The 24,721-nt window shown below is 44.2% G+C and overlaps 1 protein-coding gene across 1 annotated transcript in view; it reads left to right on the forward strand.

The window, feature by feature from the left end:
• The first annotated feature begins 8,049 nt into the window (after positions 1-8,049).
• The window catches only part of IPMK (inositol polyphosphate multikinase), a 49,576-nt gene continuing 32,904 nt past the window's right edge, over positions 8,050-24,721 (forward strand). Inside the window, exons 1-2 of the mRNA XM_065671100.1 lie at positions 8,050-8,467; positions 13,341-13,426. Coding sequence (XP_065527172.1) covers positions 8,224-8,467; positions 13,341-13,426 — 330 coding nt within the window. The 5' untranslated portion in view covers positions 8,050-8,223. The remainder of the gene's footprint in view (positions 8,468-13,340; positions 13,427-24,721) is intronic.

The following is a 24,721-nucleotide window of genomic DNA, read 5'->3' on the forward strand; positions in this document are numbered from 1 at the left end:
TTTTTTTTTTGCTTAGTACAACAATAGGTTATCATGTGCCTATTGATATAATAGGTCCCTGTGCTTGCCTGCTCCGGTGTTTTCTGAAATCTCTGTTCCTTAGTGCTTTCCTCAGATAGTCTCTACAATATGAAGTGAATTGGTTATTTTACCCAGTTTTAAACATTACAGAGTTCTGCAGATGTGCAACTTTCACCTCACATTGAAACTTCCACATGAAAATGTGGTACACATCCTTCATGTTAAAGCAGTGGAAGATTCCTGTCCCAGAGTAAAACCGTATTTCTGTTCTACGTGGTTATTTTTCAACATGTAAGCGTTCATTAGGAAGATGAACAAATTAAAGTACTGATTCTGCAGTAAGTGTGTGACTCATCAAAATAGTCTGAATGTGAAATACTCAAGTGCTTCTGGAATCAACATTCTTGAAGAGGAGACAGCTGTAAGTTACAGGTATTCTCTGCATATGGAATTCAAGCACTCAATCTAAGGGACAATTTCAAATCATAGAATCATAGGATAGTCAGGGTTGGAAAGGACCTTAAGATCATCTAGTTCCAACCCCCCTGCCATGGACAATTTCAAATCATAGAATCATAGGATAGTCAGGGTTGGAAAGGACCTTAAGATCATCTAGTTCCAACCCCCCTGCCATGGGCAGGGACACCTTGCACTAAACCGTGTCACCCAAGGGTCTGTCCAGCCTGGCCTTGAACACTGCCAGGGATGGAGCATTCACAACCTCGCTGGGCAACCCATTCCAGTGCCTCACCACCCTTACAGTAAAGAATTTCCTCCTTATATCCAACCTAAATTTCCCCTGTTAAACCCTTCCCCTTGTCCTGTCACTACAGTCCCTAATGAAGAGTCCCTCCCCAGCAAACGGTGGAGGCCACCATTGCAATCACATACTGGTCCACTAGGAGGAAACAAACGCTATGCAATGGATACTCCTTGATGTGGGCAGTGCTGATTTTAAGGTTCTTTTTAATACATGCATGTATTTGTGGTGTTCTTTTTTCCAGCAGCATTGCTGTCTCTCTGAGCCCAGGCTTCTAGAAGTGTTGCATAAACATATTTGGGACTAAGCAGCTTTTCATGCACAGAGGCTTGTGCACTTTAAATCTAGGAGTTGTGTCACCAGTTCCCCAGCTGCAGAGCTGACCACAGGCCCTACTAAAATTTTCACCATATTGTTGCAGTTTGGATCTTGTCCTGGGGCTGTAGAATGGATTCTGCAAAGTTGCACAGAAGTTGGGCTGGGGTTTTCATTTCAGTGTGATACAGCTAGACAAAGACATGGAAACGTGAGTCACTGCTGTATCACAGTTGCTCACTCCAATAACGGAAGAACATTTTATAATAGCAGGAAGGATAAGAATGTAGGCGTGAAACTAAACATTGGTGTTGCAAAGAAACCTTGTCAGCTGGCTTCTCTTCAACCATCCTGGATGTGGAAGTCTCGTACTAAATTTGGCTTTAGTTTTAATTCCCGAAGCTTTGAAGCTGGCAAAACCAACCCTGAGCCCTGGTTGGATTAGGCAGAAAAGTATGATCTCCCCATAGTGTGTGGAGCACAGAGCCCTATGCTGCTGCCCCCGGGCTGAGTTTATTAGTGTTCAGCATCTCTGTTTCAGCCTGGTCAGAATGTTTCACATGGACCTGCTGAGAAGACCAAATGCCTTTTCCATTGTCACTGGTACATGTTAAGCCCAGCAGTGTCAGCTACCCGTTCCTGCAGTTGCTTTCTGCACTCGGGCTTGGTTTGCCCTGGGTTTCCTGCACTGATTAAGTGTCTTCTCTGCACTGGCAGGAGAACAATTAATGTAGGATGAGTACCGGGGCTGCTGGTTGGAGCTCTCTGCTTATTATTTTCTACTGTAGCCGTGTATAGTGAGTTTCTTGGGCAGGATCGTTTCCTGGCTGCCTAATGCTGAGGCTAATGCAGAGAGGAGCCAAATTAAAAACAAATAACATACATAAATGTGTGGAGAGAAACCATATGGGAAAAAAGAAAGAAAATGGCAGATGGGAGGAGAGCATAAGCTGGAAGAGAAGATTTAACACCATGTAACATTGCTAGGTGGTAACAAAAAGGGGTAAATCAAATTACAGAAAATGGCATTTTATTATACCTCTTAATAGAGTGAAGCATAAGATTTCCAAAGTGGTTGCTCATTCACTTCTGGGACTAAGCAGTTCTATTAGCCAAAAACTTACTCCTTAGAGATGAAGGGGTTATGTGCCTCAAGCAGACATACGTGTTTTTTCTTCCTGAACGGTTTGTGAGATCCCAGAGTCTGGACAGAAAGCAGTGTACACTCATGCCATGCGTCCCGTGTTAGCAGTCTAATGTTCCTCCATGCCTGCCTTCGTAAACTGTTTAATTAGATGTGCAATCATAATAAATAGAAGGAGTATTTACCAGTGCACTCCCTGAAGTAGAATCACAATAGGTTTATGTGACTGTAGCAAAGCAGTCTACATTTCTCATGTGCCGTTTGGACTGGTAAGAAAGGATTTATTGGGGTTCTCAAGCAACTCCTCTCTGATACACAGAAGTTGCATGTGTCTCACCTAAGCATAGAGAGATTATTTGTCTTCTTTTTTTTTTCCTAGCTGATGACTGAACCATCCCTCCTCTCTGATTTGACATTGCGCTGCCCTTAATCCGTGCTGCTCTGCATCCTTTTTGTCATGCAGACTGCAGTTTTCCCGTGGCGTTTTTGAATGCATGGCATTTATACAAAAACGAAGTGCCTTCTGCTTTCCAGGAGAAGCCTGTTAAAAAAACGAGGAGCTTCCTGAGCATGCCAGAAATTAAAGCTTTAATGTGTGAAGCATTCAAAATTCAGCATACTGCAAGGATCTGCTCAGCAGCTGCAACATTTGTTGTTCAGTCAAGTCAGCTGGCAACAGAAAGGCAGCAAAATGGATGAGAAGGTCACTGACTGCGTAACTTCTCTCAAACACTTTTCTGCAGCTGGCAAATACCACCATACAGGAATGAGACGTGGTCAAGGCACACTGTCTGTTAACTGCCAGGACTCTTGCTCAAAGCAACGGCAGAACAGACTTTCACTTCAGCAATTATTAAATTTGTTCTTTTCAAACAGTGGGATCTTGCTCTTTCAACTTATTCTTGGCTCTGCACGGGTTAAATTACTTTTTAAGGGTTGAATTCTGTTGCTTTGCAGATAAGTTTTGGCAGTAGAATACCATTTAATGGAAGAGACCTTTTTTAATGCTAGTTGGCAGTGGGTTTAGTCAATAAATAGGTATTTAATTTTATTGCAGGTGGAAGCAATGTAAGCAGCCTCTAGGGAAAGACAAAGAGGCATTTTAAATAAACCTCTTGGCATGTTAATCATCTTGAATCAAGTATTAGGGTTATCTTAAAGCATTAGGATGTGACTGCTAAAATGCTGTCATGCATTTGTAAACCCCTGAGCAACCCCCTTATAGAGACACAATGCTATGAAAATTTTTGTTTAGAAAGACAAAGGGAGTAATCTTTATCTACCTATAAGCCATGATATAAGGAGATGCTGGTAAAGACTTTGATCTAATGCCTCTGTTTCAGAAAGAAGCACAACCTCTTTCTTGCTCAAGGATGTCAGAGTAGGTCTTTCATTCAAAAAGGTCTTTCATTGCTGTTTTCTAAGGCTGGAGGCAGCAACACATGTTTCATCTCTTCAGACTCTCCACAAATAATGATTTTATTCCATCTTATGCACTGATTAATTAATGCTATGTTCCTGTTCTCCCATGAGAACCAGGCAGGGAAGGAAGCTGGCCTTGGTATGTGGCACACTAAGGCTACACAGAGCAGCAAAGTGATGCCTTTTGTCTTTCTCTCAAAGCTCTTCCTGATGTTGCCTAACATTTTGAAGGCTTTTTTTAGCTGCAGACACATACCTGGCTGATGATTTCAGACAAGTGTCAACAGTGACTTCAGGATCTCTTTCGTCGGCCATGACAGCTGGCTCTAGGATCAAAGAGCTTTGGTTTGGATTATTTTCCTCTACATGCATTACCTTACGTTTATCCACATTGAAGCTCCCATGTCAACATTGTGCCTTATGTTCAGTTTTGTGAGATCTTGCAGGACTTCTTTGACATCAGCATTGCATCTGACTGCCCTAAGGAGGTCAGGAGCATCTGCAGACCTGGAGACTTTGTGCATACTCCCTTCTCCAGGTCATGAATGAAGATGTTGAGTAAAATCATTCTCAGCAAATGCCCCTTGCTGCCTCCTCTCCACCATGAAAACCCTTCCATTTCCCAACTGTTCGCCTCCTCTCTGTTGAAAAATACACATTTCCTTCAAATTCTGTGCTTAGTTTCTTCAATGATCACCACCACCAAAATATCCAAGGACCCTGAGGAAGAAAGGAACTACTGAAATGGTCTTCTCACCTTGATATTCCTAGTGGCTTTCTAATACAAAACAGACCTCCCAAAATTTACAGCTGTGTCTCTGTTTGTAGAAAAGGTGATACAAAAAACACACAACTGCCATGAATTAACCTCACAGTCATTTTCTAAACATACGGAATTATCTCCAGAGAGTGTAGGTTGGCTTTTGACACTGTCCCTTTGTTTTCATCCTGGAAAACCCCAGATGTACCTGGTTGCTAGGGAGGAGAATAGTGTCAAAGAGTTTGCATCAGTCAGAGCCAAGTAAAATATTAATCATTGTGGGACCTGATGCCTAAGCAACAAGTCAGTAGTGAGGAAAGAAAGCGGGAGAGCACCACTGAGTTTTATACCTACAACTGACAAGCGTTCAGATTTTCCTTTACTTAACAAGAACAAAATAAAAAGCATAGAACTGTGAGTTTAACAAAGGATTAAAAGCTCCAAGCTACTTTAACAGGGCATGATACAGTAATACTTCTGCTGTGAAACAGCAAGAAAAAAGAACTGCAAAATGGTTACAACTTTTATTTGTATGAATATACATATATTATATGTATATAATGAAGTCTGCAGTATGCTGAATAATCGGATGATCAGGACAGGCTCTCCTGTACACAGAAGCACCACTGCAGATGCTCTCAACTGTCCAGCAAATTACTGGTTTTGCCGATCAACATTTCTTACGAGGACCACATGTATGGTCCAGGTCTGTTGCAATCTTTTTGGCCAGCAGAAGCTTCACAAGCACAGCCGCCTGCTGCAGGAAGTAGCTCTGTGGGCAGCAGGATCCGCATCTCTTGCACAGACCTCACGCAGAAACCACGGCTCCAGCAGAGCAGTGGTTATTTTGGAAGATGGGGAGAAGTAGCTGTGAACCATGCGAAAGGACAGTGAAAAATCCAGCAGCACTTGTCAGCATATCTGTAGAGTACCAATATTTTGGTCAAGACCCAGCCCCACTAATCTGTTTCCCTATGTTCCCCTGCACTTCCACTGAAGTATGAGCTTATTTCCTGTGCTAACTACTGTGCGTCTTGCGGTTAGTTATTAACTAGTTGTTGTGCTTGAAAAAGGGAGTTATTTGAGCAGAAAGTGATTCTTCTGTAATCCTCACTCAGTTCGGGGGAGCTTTGCACTGTGCCGGTGGGACATCCTCTTGCAGCACAAAACAGTTTGTGTAAAATAAATGCATGCGTAATATTTCCTAGGCGTTGTTAGTCCTTACATTTTTATCAGACTGAGTAATGATTGATTTCCAGCAACAGACAGAAAGAGTAATCCAGAATTAAGTATAGTTTTGCCAAATGCATTTTGTCTGGGGGGAAGGGGGATTCCCAGCCACTTGCCCCTTCTTTAGGAGCTGTTTGCAGCCTCTTTCGCTTTCTCTTCAAGTGCAATTGTGCAGCCTGGAGACGAGACGTTTCCTTGGGAATCCTGCTGGTAGGTTCAGCTTTCAGCACAAACTCTTACAGTATCACACTCTGTGAGGAAATTAATTATTTGTTATTCCGGTATTCTCTCAGTTTCGCTTCTTTTATTTTAGAAGAAGTTCCCAGACAAGTGAATTCCATGTGCTGAAGCATGAGGGTGGAATGAGTGAGCAGAGGATAGTCTTGCATCACTTGATTTCCATATGCATAAATCTGACTAAAGCAAGTATCAGGGAAAAGGAAATAGTCAGTGTTTACTTATTCCAATTACTCATGCTTTCATATTTCTTTTAATCCCCTCCAGGCCCACTTCTGTTAGCTTTAAGGATATCTAGAAGCTATTTGTTCAGGACTAGGTGCTTGAATAGTCTTTGATTTCCTTTCTTCCTTTTTTTTTTTTTTTTTTTCCTTTTTAATTCTGTTCTTTTTTCCATTAAGATTTTGAGTTCTGGTAGATCTCAATGTAAGGTGGGCACCGATGCAAATCTGAAATGCCATCTGTTTTTCTCTGTGCGTTTAGACCCAGATAGACCAAAGTGTCTCAGATCTCGCAGGGGGAAGTATCTTTCCGTGAGGCTCAGGTTGGCATCCGAGCCTTGCAGCAGCTGCTGCTGCTGAGGCCCGGAGCCTTCTCTCTGCCAGACATGTACCACTTGTGCTTTTTTTTCTCCAAAGAACTCCTCAGTAATTTTTTTGTGCAAGTGTTGACCAATCTATCATTTCTCTCCTGCGTCAGCACCCCCCTGTAAAATTTAGCATTGGGAAACTGAAGACAGGAGCTTATGCTCACAACCATCTGACTCCTGATCTTTAGGGCTGGACAGTATTGAGTGATGAGAAGGGGGAATTTGGGAGGGAAAAACGTAAGTTTTCTGACCAGCCTTGTTAGTTCAGAAGGGATCTTCCTGAGTTGTTACCACCATCTTCCCCATCTCACCCAAGTAAGAAACTGAAACAAATTGTTCCATGAACAATGCACTAATGAAACTCAATTTTGATAGATTTATATGCTATGCTCCTTCCTCTCACCCTTCAATACTCTCATTTTCCCTGTGACCTTCCCCTTCTTTTGATACTTTTAATTTCCCCAGTAAAGCTCTCAAATGGCCATCCAGTTCTCCCAACCACCTGCGACATCTCCCAAATATGGGATAGGGAAGAGGTGGCAAGTAGTAGCTGAGCTCACCGCATTGTTGTTCCTCTAATATCAATGCTGGTTCTGAATATACAGCAGCCCACTTCTAGAAAACCTGGTTGAACATCATATATCTGCTAAAATTCATTTGCCTATCTCTGGCCTTGTTTTCCTGTTCCTGAGTCCTACTAATGCTAAACACAACTTGATACTGGTGGATACTGTGGCAAAAGTGCAGATCAAATAGAGTTCAGTTAATTTTATGAAGGAAAGAAACAATGGAAAAAGAAGGCAGTAATTACAGGCTGACAAATAGAGCTGATACATGCCCTAGTGAAAAGAAATGTCTCCTGGCCAGGCAGCAGGCTTTGGGGCTCTGTGAGTGAATGCAGGGCTTGTGCATACCTTCATCTACCCATTGGGGGTTAAAATGCAGATTAGAGGTCAATTCCTTATCCAATTTTGATCTGGTGACAGGTGATGTGCACCCACCTCAAATGGAAGAGCAGCACCTACAGAGCTTGCCAAGGCTCCGTTTGAGACCGTTTTAAAGGTCTTTACCCACTTTAAAGGTCTGACACTATTTACGTCCTTCAGTTTGCTCTTGCTTATTTCTGAAGAGAAAATAAACAAACCTCGGGATGACAGTGAATTGATACAAACCTGAAGGGGATTTACGGTGTGTTTCTGGTTACTGAGAACCAGGGGAACAGCACTCCCGAGAGAACCGAGGCAATGAACGCTGGCCCGGGGGCTGCCGACGGCCGGGACGACGTAAAGATGCCCACGGGGATGGGTGTCACCGGCCCCGACACGGATCGCGAACGGTTTCGCCTGCGCCTGGGTCGTTAGGCCCTGGTAGCTCCGCAGGCTGCCGCTGACCCCAGGCGCTGCCCGTCCCGGCCGCACCGGGGCGCCGGGGCCCATGCGCGGCCTATCCTCAGCGCCGCTCATCGCCCGGTGGCACCGGCACGATCGGGGCGGCGACGACTCCCACCCCGCCGCGGGCCGGGCCGGGCGGTGGGGGCGGAGCAACGTCCGGGGCGGGGCGGAGCCGCGGCCAGTCGCTACCTCGACGGCGGGGTGGGCGGTGCGGCGTGGTGTGGAGCGGTGCGGGGTGATGGAGCCGCGGGCCCTCGTTGCCCGCGCTCCGGCACGCAGCGCCCGCTGAGGCCCGCCCGCCGCCGCCGCCGCGCGGCAGCCCCTCACCTCCCGCCGTCCCGTCCCCCCCGGGAAATGGCCACGGAGCCCCTGCGACCGGCGCCGCCCGCGGCGGGGCGCCCCGAAGGCGGGCGCGGGCGCTGCGCGGGCGGCGGGCGCGGCGAGGCGGAGGAGGCCGCGGCCCAGCCGGTGCTCGGCGCTTCCCCGGGCCCCGCGGCGGCGGCGGCGGCGGCGGCAGGGGGCCGGCGGCGGGGGCTGAACGGCTGCGTGCCGCTGTCGCACCAGGTGGCCGGACACATGTACGGCAAGGATAAAGGCGGTGAGCGGCGGCGGGGCGCGGGGAGAGGGGCGGCGGAGGGAGCTGCGAGCCGGGACCCCCGTGAGGGAGTTCCCCATATACCCGCTCTCCCGTTTATCTTGATTCTTGTAGAGCTGGTTGTGGCGGGGCGGGTCTCGCTTCAATTCTCCTCACGTCCCGCTGGCGGCGGCCGGTAGCTGTGCTGCTGGCCGGAGGTGGTGGTGGTGGTGGTGACAGGAGGGAGCCGCTCACGGGCGGCGGGGACACATGTCCCGCACCTCAGGAGCGGTGTCAGGGCTTGCCGCTTTGGTGGCTGAGGTCCCGCTTCCCGGGCTGAGCTGCGAGCACCTGTTTGCCCCGGGGGCTGCGTGTCGGTGCCGGTGTTCGGTGGACACCTCGGTGCTGAGGGCCAGGTCTGTCCGGCCAGGGTCTGCTTCCTCCTTTCGACGGGTGGAGGAACTGCCAGAGCTCACTCGGTGTACGCCTGTTGCGGACAGAGTGGTTTCAGCCCTGCCGAATGTCTGTCTTCTAGTGGTTTGCATAAATGGTAGTGGCCCGCCAGGACGGGATGGTTAACAGCGCCTTTAAGCTTATGCAGTTAGCTTCATTTTATCAGGCACCTTTTAAAAAAAGTGGGGGTTTTGATAACGGTGTCCTCGTACCCTCAGAACGCATGTTGAAACTGTGCTTTATCTGAAGGTAGCCCCCAAACCTATGGCCACCAGAAACTTGGGTGAAGTATTAATGAGTGATTTACCAACCCGGGGTAACTTACTAGTTGGTTGTTACTTAGATGGTAAGAGTAAGCCCAAACTAGTGGCTAGTAAGAGGTCTAATAATACAAATACGAGGATGCAGCGTTTTTGGTGTGTGCCTCCACTACCTTTAAATTTCTATTTTAATTCCAGGTTGAGGAGTGAGGTGTTAGCCCTTCTCATGAAAGGTGCCTTTTAACATAGGCAGCGGTCACTGCCAGAGCATTGCCAATTGGCATTTCTTCCCTTCCAGAACAACACATTTGGTACAACTCCTGCCTCTGAGCCAGATGCAAGGCGTACATTCAACTGTCAGTGTGCGCTGAGAGCAGCTGTCACGCTGCCTTTGAACCCTAATGGTAGGAACTGTCTTTGCTGAATAGGCCAGGGGTAGTTCATCAGAACCCCTTCAGCTATGGCTGAGTGGAATTGCAGTACTAATGGCACTGTGAGTTTGTCTTATCTACAGCCTGCGTCTGTGGCATGTCTTGCTGCTGATAATCTCCACAGCAGAGTAGTTCTTGTCCCTTGCCCCTACTGCAGTCAGTGCAATAAAATGTAGAGGGAGGTGCGTTGGATCCTCGGAGCTGTAAAGCTTCGTTGTTCATGTATTGTAACATGGGGTGGGATCAGTTAAAAAAGGCTTGCTCAGGGAAAGCCTCACCTTTGCCGCATCAATTTTATCGGTTGGATCGAGACAACATGGGTCATGCACTATCATTGTGGGTGCAGCTCAAATGGATTAGGTAAAGCTAGCTCCACTATATCTGATGAGCAAGACCAAGATTTTCCTGCAGGGGTATCGCCACAGTTGATGATCTCATCTTAGAAACAGTTTTACATTTAGGTGAAGACCAGAGCTGCTCTGGCACTCACAGCACTCCAATTTTTGTAACTGAATATTCTTATTTTATTTCTTTACAGATGTATGTAGGAGTGCAGGCAGTCAAGATGCGAAAGATCATTATACAGGGTCATGTATAATTCTGCAGTGCTGTTCCCGTTGGTATCTTTGTTGTGAAGCTAGTGGCCAGATGTTTGAATATATGTAGTTGCTAATGGCACTGGTAAGGAATATCACAATCTGTATGCCAGAATCTGTGAGAACATCAGGCATGTGTGAGGAGACCCTGTGTCTTCTACTTTCTCCACTGTCTTTTTCTGCCTTTTCCTGCAGTAGTCGCCCTTCCTGTTATTTTCTGTTCTGCCCTTTTCTACACCATTGAACCTTTAGTTTTTTAAAAGCCTAAAGCTATAAACCCGGCATGCCTTTTTGTCAGGATACCTCTATTGCTGTGCATATGACATAGCAAATATACCTTGAAGGTTGTACCTGGCTGGTATTAGTATCTGAGCTGTTTACTGATTCAAACTCAGAACCTTCCTTGTTCTGCTCAGCTTCTTCCTCTATGTCACTGCTGTCCTCTGCACCCAACTTCCCTTCTGCCCCTGCGTAGAAAGATAGAGAGGACTTGTGGATATCCAAAGTATTTTTAAAGTATTTTATTTTTTTTAAAATAAAGTTAAAGTAGACCTTAAAATTTCATTGCCATGTGGTTCCCTCCCTCCTGAATAACCTTTCAGTTTTCCCTTTGCTCCTTGTGACTCTTACTGCTTTGCAAAGAAAGCCTTGTAGCATTCTCTCTGCATGCAAACATAGACCCTTGTCTTCTGGGCATAATGATTGACCTTCTGTTGAATGCTGTGTTCAGTATCGCTTCCCCTGGAACAGAGTAAATCACATGGAGTAAGTAAGGTTGTGGCTCGTTTCCATAGGCATGAGGAGAGAGGAGCTGGTGGGATATGTCAACTTACAGAGCCTCCCGCACTTGACTGTGGTCTGGTGCCTGTACCTGTGAAATGCTGGAGGTTCCCAAGTTGTTAGTGGGATTCTGTAGCTAAAGGAGCCATTCTTTTTTCAGTGTGACTTGCTTGGTAACGCAAGTCACTAAACTTCTAGCTCTGGATGCTGTTCCCTGCTAAAAAAGGTTATGATGGCACATACATACTGGTCAGCCCTTATTAGATACCGTCAAGAGGATGGAGGATCTTTCCTACAGTAAATGCTTGGCTTGTCTGTGCATAACAGGTTTTGTCTATAGTTCAGTGAAGTGTGTGGATTGGATGTGATGCTTGTTTAGAAGAGTACATACATCTGTGTTGTTTATTTTTGCAGTAGACTTGGGTTTCAGAATGCTAGTAAGCTTTGCTTGCAGAGCCATAGATAAATGTTTGTAAGAGGCTTCAGAATTTTAATTTTGGTATAGTTCTGTTGCTTCTTTAGAAATATTGAATTACTTATTTGTATATTAAAACAATACTACTTCCTGTCTGTGCTGGAAAACCTAAGGAACCCTAGAACAAAACCATAACCAATGCCTATATGTTAGTATGACCTGCAGATGATGGTATCTCAGGTGGTTGGTTGTAGATCAGAGGGAAAGTTATGGAGTTCTCATCTTCATGGTGAATGCTGAAGCACTAGCCTTTGGTTTCCAGGCCTGCCTCAGTCACAGTTACAGAGTAGGTGCTCTAGTTGCCAAGAAATGAAGAGGATGAGGGAACTTTAGATAATGCCAGGTTATAATAAATTCTTCAAGTAATACGTATCAACCCAATAGTGTATGGGTTCTACTTCCAGGAATATTTGCCTGGCCTTTCTACGTTGTAGATTGTCTACTTGTTTTATCATCAAAGCCAACATGCAGATTTTGAGGAGTATGTATTATAAAACTTTTTTGTAATGTTGTGATTGTTAGCAGTTCACATTCCAAACACGTGTCATTCAGATACTTAGTGCACTTTGCTAGTGCTTCCCAGCACAGGTAAAAGGGTACAGGGAGGGCATGATAAGGTGTTGTATCTTGAAGATGTCCTAGTCTGGGCACTGTGTGGCAATGTTTTTCTAGTTCTGGAAAGTATACAAAATCCAGCTTTCAGCAAACAATGTAACTTGAGAGCTTTTACGCATGTTTTTAAAACCACTCTTTGTTCGTTGGCGCAGCCAACTAGTGAAACAATTTTTCTAAGTCTGGTGGTTGTTTTAAAGTAAATATCTTAGACTCTGAAGATTTTGTTTAGTTTCCAAGGCTGCACAACAGAGCCCATTCAGAGATAGTGCTTTCTAAAAGGCAAAACACAATTGCTGTTACAACTGCAAACTCTTTTTGGGACACAAAGCTCCTGGCTCGTTGTGCTGTGTTTCCTCAAGTGGTAAGCTGAAGATGGAGCCTACTGTTGATAGTGTTTATGTTTTTCCTTCCCTTGTAAACAAAATAAATTACTATCTGAAAAACTATGAATAAATGGTAGGGGAAAATTTATTTTCCAGAAGTTGGTTTTTCTTTTTCGCTTGAAACTAATGATCTTGAAACCTAGGGGGATGCAGAAACCTTCAGAGGGATGCAGTTACTGTTCTCCATTCTTGCCCATATCCATTTCTTGAGTACCTTCAGATATTCAGTTGTGTTTCTTATGCAGCTACTCAGCAGTGTTGCTGTCTGGAGAGTCATTAGGGCTATTTTGTGAGGGTATGTTGATGTCTTTTTTTTTTTTTTTTTTTGGTGCATGATGAAGGTGATTGCCTGTCTGAGGTGAAATTCTGTATTGTAATAATGGGTGATACAAATAATATCACTCCATGCTAATTGGATGCTATGGGGCTGCTACTTCTAGTAGTACAGAAGTGCTCTTTCTATGCCATTAGTATAGAAATACATAGAACACATTTTTATATTTTAGCTAGTGAGAAATGCATTAAACTTGGTACTAACTCTTTCAACTTGCTGTCATTGTTGGAAAAAAACCTTATCAGTTATTTAAAAAGGGAGTGTCTATGTAATCTTCCATAGTTAATGCATTTTTTTTGGGTGGAACTTGTGATGTCAGATTCCAGTACTGTGTTGGCCTTGAGCAGAATTAGACCCAGGAAATCATCTAATGTCTAAAAAGATGGAGAAAAGTGCAAGCAGCCCTCTGCTAAGGGTTTTGTGTAGGAGCTGCCAATTTCAGCTCTATTGTGTGTATACTGAATGTAGTGCAACTTTGCAAACAGGCTGTCCCTGATTATGTATCTGCTCTTTGGGGTGGGTGGAAGCAACCTGTAAAACCAAGCCCTGAAGGAGATTCTTCTCTTCTAGGTATACTTCAGCATCCAGATGGGACTGTCCTGAAGCAGTTGCAGCCACCACCTCGTGGTCCCAGGGAGCAGGAGTTCTACAACAAGGTGAGGGTCCTGCAGCATGGAGGGAGCTGTCTGGCTGCGGGTGAAATGATGGGTGTGCTTCCTGTAGAAGTTATAGTTCCCTACCTGTTGTGGTGGGAAAGTAAAATCTAAATATCTGAACAGTAGATCAGCAACAGCCCTGTGTTGGTATCTGTGTGCTGTCTAGAACTCTCTCCTCTGTGGCTGTCTGTCCCCATGACAGGTCTACTTCACTCACAGTATTTAAGCTTGCTCATTTGCTCATGGGACGCTGGGTTTTTCACAGGATCTGAGATTTTATTGAAAAGCCTTGTGTGATCTCCATTTATGATTAAAGGATGATATGTTTGATCCCATCTTTCTCATGTTGCAGATTGACTCAGAATTCGTTGCATCTAAATTTAGCATGTCTCGCAGTTCTGTCTAGTCTGGTTTCTTGCTAGAAGTGTTGGTCTCTTCACTGTATTAAAACTCAGCTCCTTTAAAAAGTCAATAAAAAGTTAAACTCTCCAGTTGTTTTAACTTTAATTTGATGTATTTTTCCTATTATTCATCTTCAGTTTGCTTTATCAATAACTTCAATAACACAGACCAGGAAAGCTGTTGCTCTTAGAGCCCCTTTTCCTTGCCAACCTATCTGCCTGTGATAGTCCATCATGCTTTTTTTCTGCATCAGCTTGATATGTCATCCCCTTCCATGACTCATTAGGTAAAAAGAACTATGGAAAACTTCATCATGCAGGATGAGAGAGTAGTCTTGAGACTTTTATCTATTTTTTTTTTATGTTGTGCTGTTTGATTTTTCTCCCCCCACCCTCTAAGGGTGTTAAGTTACCAAAACACCTTGCATATTTTGTGGAAATGTCTCACATTAAAACAGACAAAGCAATGTGCCCTAAGAGAGTATTGTATTTTCATGCTAGCATTACTTGATAATTCTCATGATGGGACTGCTAGACAAAACAGCAGTTCTTGACTTAGTAGGAGCTCAGCAGGAGCCAGTTAAATCTAATGTAAATATTTTTCTGAGGTTTCTTAGTGACTGTCCTTTAGATGAGGTTGGAAAGCTGCAATTCAGCCTGAGTGGTAATTCTTCAGTAGGAGGAGAAACCTCAAGCATACTCCTTTGACTGCCAGGCTGCTGCTTACTCTTCTGTGAAATCCTGAGGTATGGACAGTAATGTTCTATCACTGTCTAAAGCCAGTGGGTAAGAGGCGTAAGCTTGAGCATTGCTTGTTAGCCATTTACGGCACAGGCTTTATCGTTTTGCCTGTTGCTTAAACTAGCGTGACAAGCTTTGAGCAAGACCTTGAGCAAAATCTTTGAGGAAAAAGTTTTGTATTAGTGCCCCTGTTACTATGCCATGTCATAGGGGAAGAAGTCAGGTTTCAGTGCTAGTAAGTTGCAAAGTTAGCTTCATTATGTCTTCCAGGGCCTCACTGTGTTACTTCTGACAGAGAATTTTTTTGGTTATCAGGCATTTGGGAAAAGGGTTGGGTAATTCTTGAAAAATAAAGGAGAAAGAGAACGGTGCATACACAACTAGTTGTGTGTGGACTGGAATGCCTTTTTGGGGGAGAAGGGAAGGTGAGCAAATGCATGGACATTATGTAGGTGAAAGTACAGGAGAAAGATCTTGGGGATTTGTTACTTCTCAATGATTAACTATTATCATGTTTGCTCTTAGGCAGGAACCTTGTGGTGCAGGGTACAGGCACCTAAGCATTACATATGGTTGTTACAAGATGAGGATTGCTGCAGATTGTGAGGTTCAGTGTAAGGTACAGTTACACCTAGAGCTTGAGCTGATAGAGTAGCTCATTGCTGCCAAGAGAGAAAGGCCTTTCTTCCCATTCTTGCCATTTACCTTCTGCTATGGTGGTGCTTTTTGGACATAGATGAACTGATTTGACTTGTTTAAAAGACTGCAAAACTTCTTTGTGTTGGTTGTCTTGTCAGTTTTAGTGATTAATCTGATGAGCAGTGGAAACAACAGCAGGACTGCCCTGTTTTGGTGACTGAGCTCAAGGCATCTTTTGGTCCACAGTCAGAAGAAACTTTATCACCTTGGAGAAGTTTAATGAGCTTCCAGAGAGTGGGGGAAGGAGAGTTTTACCACAAGGGGTTGTTTACAAGGCAGGAGATGGTGAGAAACAGCGCAGAAAGGAAAGAAGTGAAACAAGACTGATGAATCCCAGGCTGTCACTTTGTCAGGACTAGACAGCAAGTCCATTGATAGGATCACGCCGGAAGGTTGCCAGTTAGTATATGTGAATTAATTGTCACTTGTTTCTTTATTTCTGTGTCTATTTTTTCATATATACTTATAACTGTTTAGTTTCTAGTGATAGGTAAGTTAGTGTTTCCTTTGCATGCTACCTTACCCTGGCATTGAATTAAAATTAGTACCCCAGTACCTGGGACAGAAACAAGTGGTGTTTTTTACTTATGGGAGAAGCAAAACTCCTTGGCTGAAGTAACTGAGAACCTTTGTAGTTTATGGTATCAAGAACTTGAGCTTGCCTCTCTTACAGCTGGAGAGCAGCTATTGCAGATCTGAGGCAGAAGTGTTTTCTGGTAACTGCCAGTGACCAGGAAACCCTGTGTCAGCATACAGTCTGAGTGCTTGTGAGCTGAAGGCTGCAGGAAACGTGTCATAATAGAGTTAATGGGGCATTGACAGACAAGTTTGACTATAACTGATACATTTAACGTGATACCAGGTAGATGTTATCTTCTAGGAGCCTTCCAGTATCTGAAGGGAGCCTACAAGAATGTGGAAGAGGGACTTTTCATCAGGGACTATAGCGGTAGGACAAGGGGTAATGGGTTCAAACTTAAACAGGGGAAGTTCAGGTTAGATACAAGGAAGAAACTCTTTACTGTGAGGGTGGTGAGGCCCTGGAATGGGTTGCCCAAGGAAGTTGTGAATGCTCCATCCCTGGCAGTGTTCAAGGCCAGGTTGGACAGAGCCTTGGGCAATATGGTCTAGTGTGAGGCATCCCTGCCCATGGCAGGGGGATTGGAATTGGATGATCTTAAGGTCCTTTCAAACCCTAACCATTCTATGTTTCTATCTGGACAAGAGAGTCTTCTCTTCTGAAACTGCTGGATTGGCTTTCAGCTGGATATGTGAACATGACAGAGGGCCATAGTCTGTGTCAGCGAATCACCAGAAGTTTTTTCCCTGTGGTTACTGCTGGGTTGTTCTGTGTTGAGCACCAAGCTGAGTGCTGACTGGTAGAGCCCAAATGAAATGGGCTTCCATTTTGGAATGGAAACTTGAGCGAGACAATGTAATACAAAATACTAATCGTTATCTGAAACTTGCTCAGAAGTGGCAGACAGCTGGAAAATTTGGAGAATATCACAGGTCTCTGTCAAAGTGGAAAACTGGGAAATCTCTCAAGTAATTCCTGCTCAGACTGCCATTAGGCTACCTTTCTGTTTTCAGATTAGCAGTTAAAAAAACCCCAACAAACAAACCACCCAACCCTCTAAATACATGCAGTCTTTCTTAAGAGGTTATTTCACCAAGTAAACCGAACTTTTGCGTCTAGTACAGCAATATGTGTCATTCTCTACTGATGGGGAAATGGCTTGCCGTGGGTTCTGTGTTGGGGGAGAATAGTATGACAAGATCATTGTGAATACCTTCTATGATAAAATGTAGCAGAACAATGAGATATTTGTAGTAGCTGTTACTAACTTACTATGTATTGCTTAACTTATCAGTGGAGTGTGACTTCCTAGTGGTAATGTCCACTTTCTGTTGAGTTCTATAAATACCAATAATTATCAATTCAAAATAAGATTTTGATTTTGTTCTTGCAAACTCCATTCTTGTACCTGAGGGCATGAACTTTTTACAAACGTAGGCTGCATAATTATGGAGTGTTTCACCAGGTCTTCTGGTACCCTTACCTCGGTAAAAAAATTTTGAGTGTTTTCACCTTGGGTAGCTACAAAATGCTCCATTTTCAGTAGGTACGAGCAGCAAGAGAGTGGGGAAAAAAACTGAAGTAAAAGGGTTGTGTTTTTTTTAAGGGCTGTTTACACTGATGATCTGTTGTTTCCATCTAATGGAAATACTCGGTGAGAGCCTGTAGGTGGAGGCACTTTAAAGGACTTTTTAAAGGAGTTTCAGGAGGGAGCAGTATACAGAGATGTGGAAATAGGAAAATAGTGTTTAAAAATGTAGTATAATATATTATGTAGTAGTGACCCATTTCCATTAAAGCATATAAATTGTAAAAGGCAGTATATGTTTGTGGTATGCTGCCTACACACGCACGCTAAGAAATCCACAGAACCAGGCTACTACTTGATGTGTTCTAGTATTTGGCTTCAGCCTGCTTTATGCCAGGGTGCATTTATACATTCGGAGCAGTCTGATTTAATTCAGCAGCGTTGGGAGAGGGAAGGGAAGAAACCTATCAACCCTCCTACAGTGATCTCTTTTGGCAGATGAGTTGGGAACTGTGAGAAAAGCATCCTTTGAGAAGGTTAGTGCAGTCACCGTGTGAGGTGAAACCCCCTGCTTAGCTGCTTACAGAGCTCTTGTCTCAAACAAGCCAGGCTGTACCCAAGAGCACTATGTGCTAGCATAACTCTGTCTTCCTGTTTCAGAGCTGTCCTCTTCAGAACAGGGTTTTTTCTTAATTTATCACATCAAGAATGTAGCATTGCAGAAACTACTGTCTTGTTGGTGCCCTGAAGAGGGGGAGGAAGATGGAATGTCAAGCTTTAAATAGGGCAAGCTGCTTTTGCAGGCACAAGAGCATAGAGCTTGGGCTGCAATTATTTAAAACTGAGGAAGAGAGAATTTACAGTTGTTAATGTTACCTTCATGACTACAATTTCCTACAAGCTGTGTGTTTAGCACTAAGAGATTGCTTATTATGTTCAACAGAACAAGAAAAGGATGCTGAACTCTTTTGAAATGGCAGCTCTTTCACTCTGGCATTCCCTCCCTGGGGCTGTAAAACTTAGTTACTGTGTGTACCTGTTCTGAGCATGGCATACTGAAGTTTCAAAACCTACTAATGCAGTAGGTAATAAACAGATCAATCAGTGTTCCTGTAAACTTTTATTTGAATTGCCCTTCTGCTTTCCTATGGTGACTGCTGGATGTTTGGGGTATAAGTGTACCTTCCCCCTCATCCTGCTTGCTGCAAACTGTCCTGAGAAAGCTCTGGCAGCATGGACAGCTTCCATCACTTACCCTTCCGGCACCACCCCCCCACCCCCTGTTTGCTAGTGGCTGCAGGTCATGGCTTGGAGTGAAGTTATGGCTCCAAATACCATACCTGCAGTACTATAAGGTTTCTGAGAATGTTTATTGCAAGTGTTGCCCAAATTCTCAGATACCTTTGTCCCAGAGTGCAAGGGTGATTAAGGAAGGTTGGAATGACAAGGTAGATGGGGTTCTTCCACTTCCAGTTCAGCTCTTGCAGCCTTCTGTGTCCCAATGCTTGGGAACCAAGGGAGCTGATTTACCCCACGTAGCATTAGGAAAAGATAATCGGCCTAATCTCATGGCCCTTCTGGATAACAGATCTTCCATCCATTGCCAATTAATGATGGCTCTGTTAACTGCCATAGCAGTAGTCTTAAAGTTCAGGGTTCAAGCCCTGCGGACATATAATATGAATGCAAGGAAGCTGTTACCACTGTAGATAATAGAAATTGTTTTTCACTCTTGTTGCATGTTCTGAAAACAAAGCCAGGATGTAAGAGACACAAATAGCTTCAGCATGTAAAAGAGATTTAAGTTAGTTAGGCGAGAGTCAAGCACTTGAAGGTTAGGAAGGAGTAGTTTCACAGTAGCCTGTACAATTGTTGTTCTGAACTTTTGTTGGCTGCATTATATTATTGCAGGTTTCAATAGGGCAGTGACCTGTCCTTCTGTTTTGTTTCCCCTAAAGAATTTACTAACTTATTTTACAATCTGATGTAAGGTAGAATTAATATTGCTCGTTCAACTTCTGCCGTCTGTCTTGTGACAGTCTTTGAGTTTGTGACTAGAGGATAGCGTGTTAGTGAAGACCCAATTAAGTTAATATTCCCGAAGACATAATTCCTTGTGCTTCTGTGGTTACAGAGAAGAAATGTGCCGGGAGTGTGCCTGCTTGGACCATTATCAATAATTTTCTCCTTACTGTGTTACTTACTTGGTTGTCAATAACCTGCCACTACTCCTATGCTGTGGCTTTTCACTACTGCTTGATGCTTTCTTCTTTTTTGCATTGTCTAATTTTAATTAGTATTCAAGCAGCTTCAGGCAGTGCAGAAGACTTCTGGTGACTTCCCTCCCCCTCTATGGCATAAAATCAAGCCAGCAGCCTGAAAGATGTGTTTTGGCCTGGAAGCGTTTGCATGGAGTTGCAAGAACTGACTCATAAAGCTCATCCCTCTTTTAGCCTATATAGCACAAATCATGATAAGGCAGCCTGTGTTCTGTCAACTGTTCTCTGCTAGTGACAGAAAAGGAGAGGGATTGGAAGTGTCTTGCTTCAGGATGAATTACCCTATTTTGTAAACTCAGTTAACTGGTTTTATAGTCTCGATTTAGATGATTATCCTTGACTGAAAAAGGAATGGCTGATGGCTGTCATGCTGCTATTGTATCCTAAAATATCCTTATCCTGTGATTAAGTCTCCAGCTAAGGTTCTGATTTTCAGTCTTGTAAGGACAAAGCTTGGAAAAATATGATGCACAGTTCTCTTAACATCTTATTTTGGGGATGCAATGGTGTGCCCAAACTTTTTATTAATATGACATTCGGAGCTGTAGTTCAATGTCCTGAATAGTTACCTTTGGCCATGTCTCATTCTGGTACATCCAGAGCCTGCCGTGTGTCCAGAAGAGGCACCTGTACTGAAGTATACAAATTACCTGTTGGCAAACACAGTGAGCATATTCTGATGCAGCCCACTTCTGCCAGTGGCATCATTCCTCCTGCTGAGAATCTGTCTGGGAGAGATTCTGTCTTGCTGGGGAAAAGAAGCAAATTTAAGTTCCCAAACCAGTGTGTGATATTGCCTCATACTCTATTCTTTAAACCACAAGCCTGGACAGAAACATTGTTATAAAAGAAAGATCATGCAGTACTCCTCTCAGCTAATGAGAAGAAAATGGCTTTTTGACCAATTTTGGAATACTGGCATCTTATATCCAAATCTGTTTCTTGTTAGGAGTTGTCTAAGAGAGATGAAGTGTAGGTCTAAGAATCTGATGAGTTCCTACTACTGTCCTATAAATGCTTACTTTTTTTTTTGTACTTCAGACCACTATTAAATGGCTGAAAACCTACTGTACCAGAACAGTAAGATTTAAAAAGTATGACAGATTTGTGATTCTTGTGCGCTGTAGCAAAATCAGTTTGGAAGGGACACACTGAGTGGTAGATTAACTTAGAAGGGTCTGGTGAGCATCTCCTCGCTGTGCTCCTTGTGTATTGTAAACCACAGAATAAACTATAACCTGCTTTAATAAATCTAAGAAAACCCCATAAAAGGAGACAATAAAAGGCCATTATTGCAATTTGATGCTATTGGGGATCTACTGGGTGGGGTACTACTACTGAGTAGTCTACAGTCCATGCTATAAAAGAAAACATGAAAAAAAAATCCAGTTCTCCTACCAACCTGATTCTGAGGAAGATTCTTCCCTGAGAGTAGATTATCTGAAAATAAAGCAATAATGCATAGTTTTAATGTGCATATCCACAGTATGTTAAATTGGATTAAATTACAGTGCAGTGCTCCTGCTGTGCTAGAGGGTCATGCAAGTGCTGGATCAAATCTTGTTTAAACTTCAGTTACGAATATTTCAGAATATGGATAAACTCATTAACGGTACGTTGGTGTTACACAGAAAATACAGTACTTTGTGCATAATAAACTTATTTAAAAGTAAGATATGGCTGGTGGGCTGCCAGTATGGGATTGAGGAAGGTGTAGGTTGCCTCCTTGAAAGAAAAAGAAAATATATTCAGTCTCTGAAAACAAGAATTCCAGTTTCCAGATTTAAAAAAAAACAACCATGACAATGTTGCATAAAGACTGTTATGTATGCAAAGAGACGTGAATCTCCAGTGCATATGGTGGAATATAATGTTCTTGGTCATCCAGGTACCAGATTAACCATAAGCAAATTAAAAACTCTATTAAATATTAATTGTTACTATCCTTTACTAGTCTTTCAGGTGGGCAGTGAGGAAGTCTCATCGACAAGAAGGACTTCAGGGCCGTGGTGTGACTCGTTCAGGAGCCCAAGTAGCTTTCTCATCTCTCCTGCCAGTCACAAGCAATAACAGTGGAAGCATCAGGAAAATCATGAAAATTAATTCCTGGCTCCAGCACTGGTGTTAGTGTCAGAATTTAGGGATTTTTGACCATGGATTAATTTACATGCTCTAGGCCTGCTGGCAGCAGATGGGATATGCCTGTCACAAAGGAGGAAAAGTATCCTAGCTCAGGAGTTAGCAGGGCTCATAGAGAGGGTTTTAAACTAGGTTTGGAGGGAGAAGGGGATAAAGCCAGGCTCGCTAGAGATGAGCCAGAGGGTGCCATGCCATTGTTAGAGACCAGATACACAGGGCAACTGAAATGAATATATGCCGATGCCCACAGCATGGGCAACAAACAGGAGGAGCTGGAAGCCATTGTGCAGCAGGAAAACCATGACATAGTTGCCACCACAGAGATGTGGTGGGATGATTTGCATGATTGGAGTGCTGCAGTGGACAGCTACAGAAGGAATAGGTAAGGAAGGAGAGTTGATGGGGTTGCATTGTGTGTCAGGGCATGCATCGACTGCCTGGAACTTAATATATAAGTGAGACGGTTGAATGTTTGTGTGTGAAGATTGGGGGAAGGCTAGCCAAGCAGATATCCTAGTAGGAGTCTGTTACAGACCACCTAACCAGGATGAAGCTGTGCATGAAGCAGTCTTCAACTGGGAGAAGTTTCACAGTTGCTAGCCCTTGTTCTCATGAGGGACTTGAACCTAGCAGATGTCTGCTGGAAATACAATACAGCAAAGAGGAAACAGTCCAGGAGGTTCTTGGAGGGTGTGGAAGATAAGCTCCTGACCCAGCTGGTGAGTGAGCCAAGCAGGGGAGACGCCTGGCTGGATTTGCTGTTCCCAGAGGACTGGTGGGTGATGTGCTGGTTGGAGGCTGTCTGGGGCAAAATAAAATAATAGAATTTTTGATGGTTGGAGAAGTCAGGAAGAAGGTCAGCAAAACTGCCACCTTAGGTTTCTGGAGGGCTGACTTTGGCCTATTTAGGATGCTGGTTGAGAGAATCCCTTGGGAAACATTACCGAAGGACAAAGGGGTCCAGGAAGGCTGGACACTCTTCAAGAATGAAATTTTCAAGGTGCGGGAGCAGGCAGTTCCATGTGCTGAAAATCAAACTGGTGGGGAAGAGACTAGCCTGGCTGAACAAGGCGATACTGCTCTAACTTGCGGAAAAAGTAAGGGAGTCTATCACCTATGGAAGAAGGGACTGTCACCCCATAAGGAGTACAAAGATGTTGTTAGGTAATGCAGGGAGAAAATTAAAAAGGCAAAGGCAGAGCTGGAACTAAATCTGGCCACTGCTATAAAAGATAATAAAAAGTATTTTTACAAATATACTGGCAATAAAAGGAGGGCCACGGAGAACGTCCATCCTTTACTAGATACTAGGGGAAACCTAGTGACCAAGGATGATAAAAAGGCTGAGGTATTTAATGCTGCCTTTGCTTCAGTCTTTAATAGTCACACAAGCTATCTTTAGGGTACTCAGTCTCCTGAGTTGGATGGCAAAGATGGGAGCTGATTCAAGTCCCCATAATCCGGGAAGAAATGACTAGTAACCTCCTGCTCCACTTAGATGTACACAAGTCTATGAGGCCAGATGGTTTCTACCCAAGAGAGCTTGCAGATGAGTTCAAGCCACTGTTCATCATTTATCAGCAGTCCTGGTCTAGTGAGCAGGTCCCAGAGGACTGGAGGTTGGCCAGCATCACATCTCTCTACAAAAAGGGAAGGGAGGAGGACCCTGGAAACTACAGTCCTGACAGCCTGACCTCAGTGCTGAGGAAGGTCATGGAGCAGGTCATCCTGAGTGAGATCACAGCACATGAGGAAAAACTGGAGGATTAGGCCCAGTCAGCATGGGTTCATGAAGGGCAGGTACTGCTTGACCAACTTGATCTCCCTCTACGACAATGTGACCCATCTGGTTGATAAGGCTCTAGTCATTGTCTGTTTGGACTTCACTAGAGCATTTGACACTGTCTCCCACAACAATCTTCTGGAAAAACTGGCTGCTCATGGCCTGGATATATGTACTTTTAACTGGATTGAAAACTAGCTGGATGGCTGAGCCCAAAGGGTGGTGGTGAATGGTGTTACGTGTAGTTGGCAATTGGTCAGTAGTGGTGTCCTTCAGGGCTTGGTACTGGGGCCAGTGTTGTTTAATGTCTTTACTGATGGTCTGGATGAGGGGATTGAGTGCAGCCTCAGTAAATTTGCAGACAACATCTGGTTGGGCAGGAGCGTTTATCTGCTGGAGGATAGGAAGGCTGTGCAGAGGGATCTGGACAGGTTGGGTCGATGGGCTGTGGCCAGCGGTATGAGGTTCAACAAGGCAAAGTGCTGGGTTGCAACAACCCCACGGAAGGCTACAGGCTTGGGGTAGAGTGGCTGGAAAGATGCTCGGTAGAAAGGGACCTGGGAGTGCTGATTGATAGATACTGAACATGAGCCAGCTTGTGCCCAGGCAGCCAAGAAGGTCAAGAGCATTCTGGCCTGTGTCAGCAATAGTGTGGCCAGCAGGGCCAGAGCAGTGGCCATCCCCCTGTGCTCAGCACTGGCGAGGCTGTGCTTTGAGTACTGTGTTCAGTTCTGGGCCCCCCACTACAAGAGAGACATTGAAGTGCTGGAACAGGGTCTAGAGAGGAGAAACAAAGTTGGTGAAGGGTCTGGAGAATAAGCCTTATGGGGAATGTTTCAGGGAACTGGGGTTGTTTAGTCTGGAGAAGAGAAGGCTCACGGGGGACCTTATTGCTCTCTACAGCTACCTGAAAGGAGGTTGGAGTGAGGAGGTGGCTGGTCTTTTCTCTCAAGTAACAAGTGATAGAAGAAGAGAAAATGGGGAGGTTGCACCAGGGAGAGTTTAGATTGGATATTTTAGGAAATATTTCTTCACCTAAAGGGTGGTCAGGCATTGGAGCAGGCTGCCCAGGGAAGTGGTGGAGTCACCATTGCTGGAAGTCTCTAAGAACCATGTAGATAAGGCCCCTAGTGACATGGTTTAGT

This window comes from Lathamus discolor, chromosome 3 (genome assembly GCF_037157495.1).
Source record: "Lathamus discolor isolate bLatDis1 chromosome 3, bLatDis1.hap1, whole genome shotgun sequence".
In the NCBI taxonomy this organism is placed as follows: domain Eukaryota; kingdom Metazoa; phylum Chordata; class Aves; order Psittaciformes; family Psittacidae; genus Lathamus; species Lathamus discolor.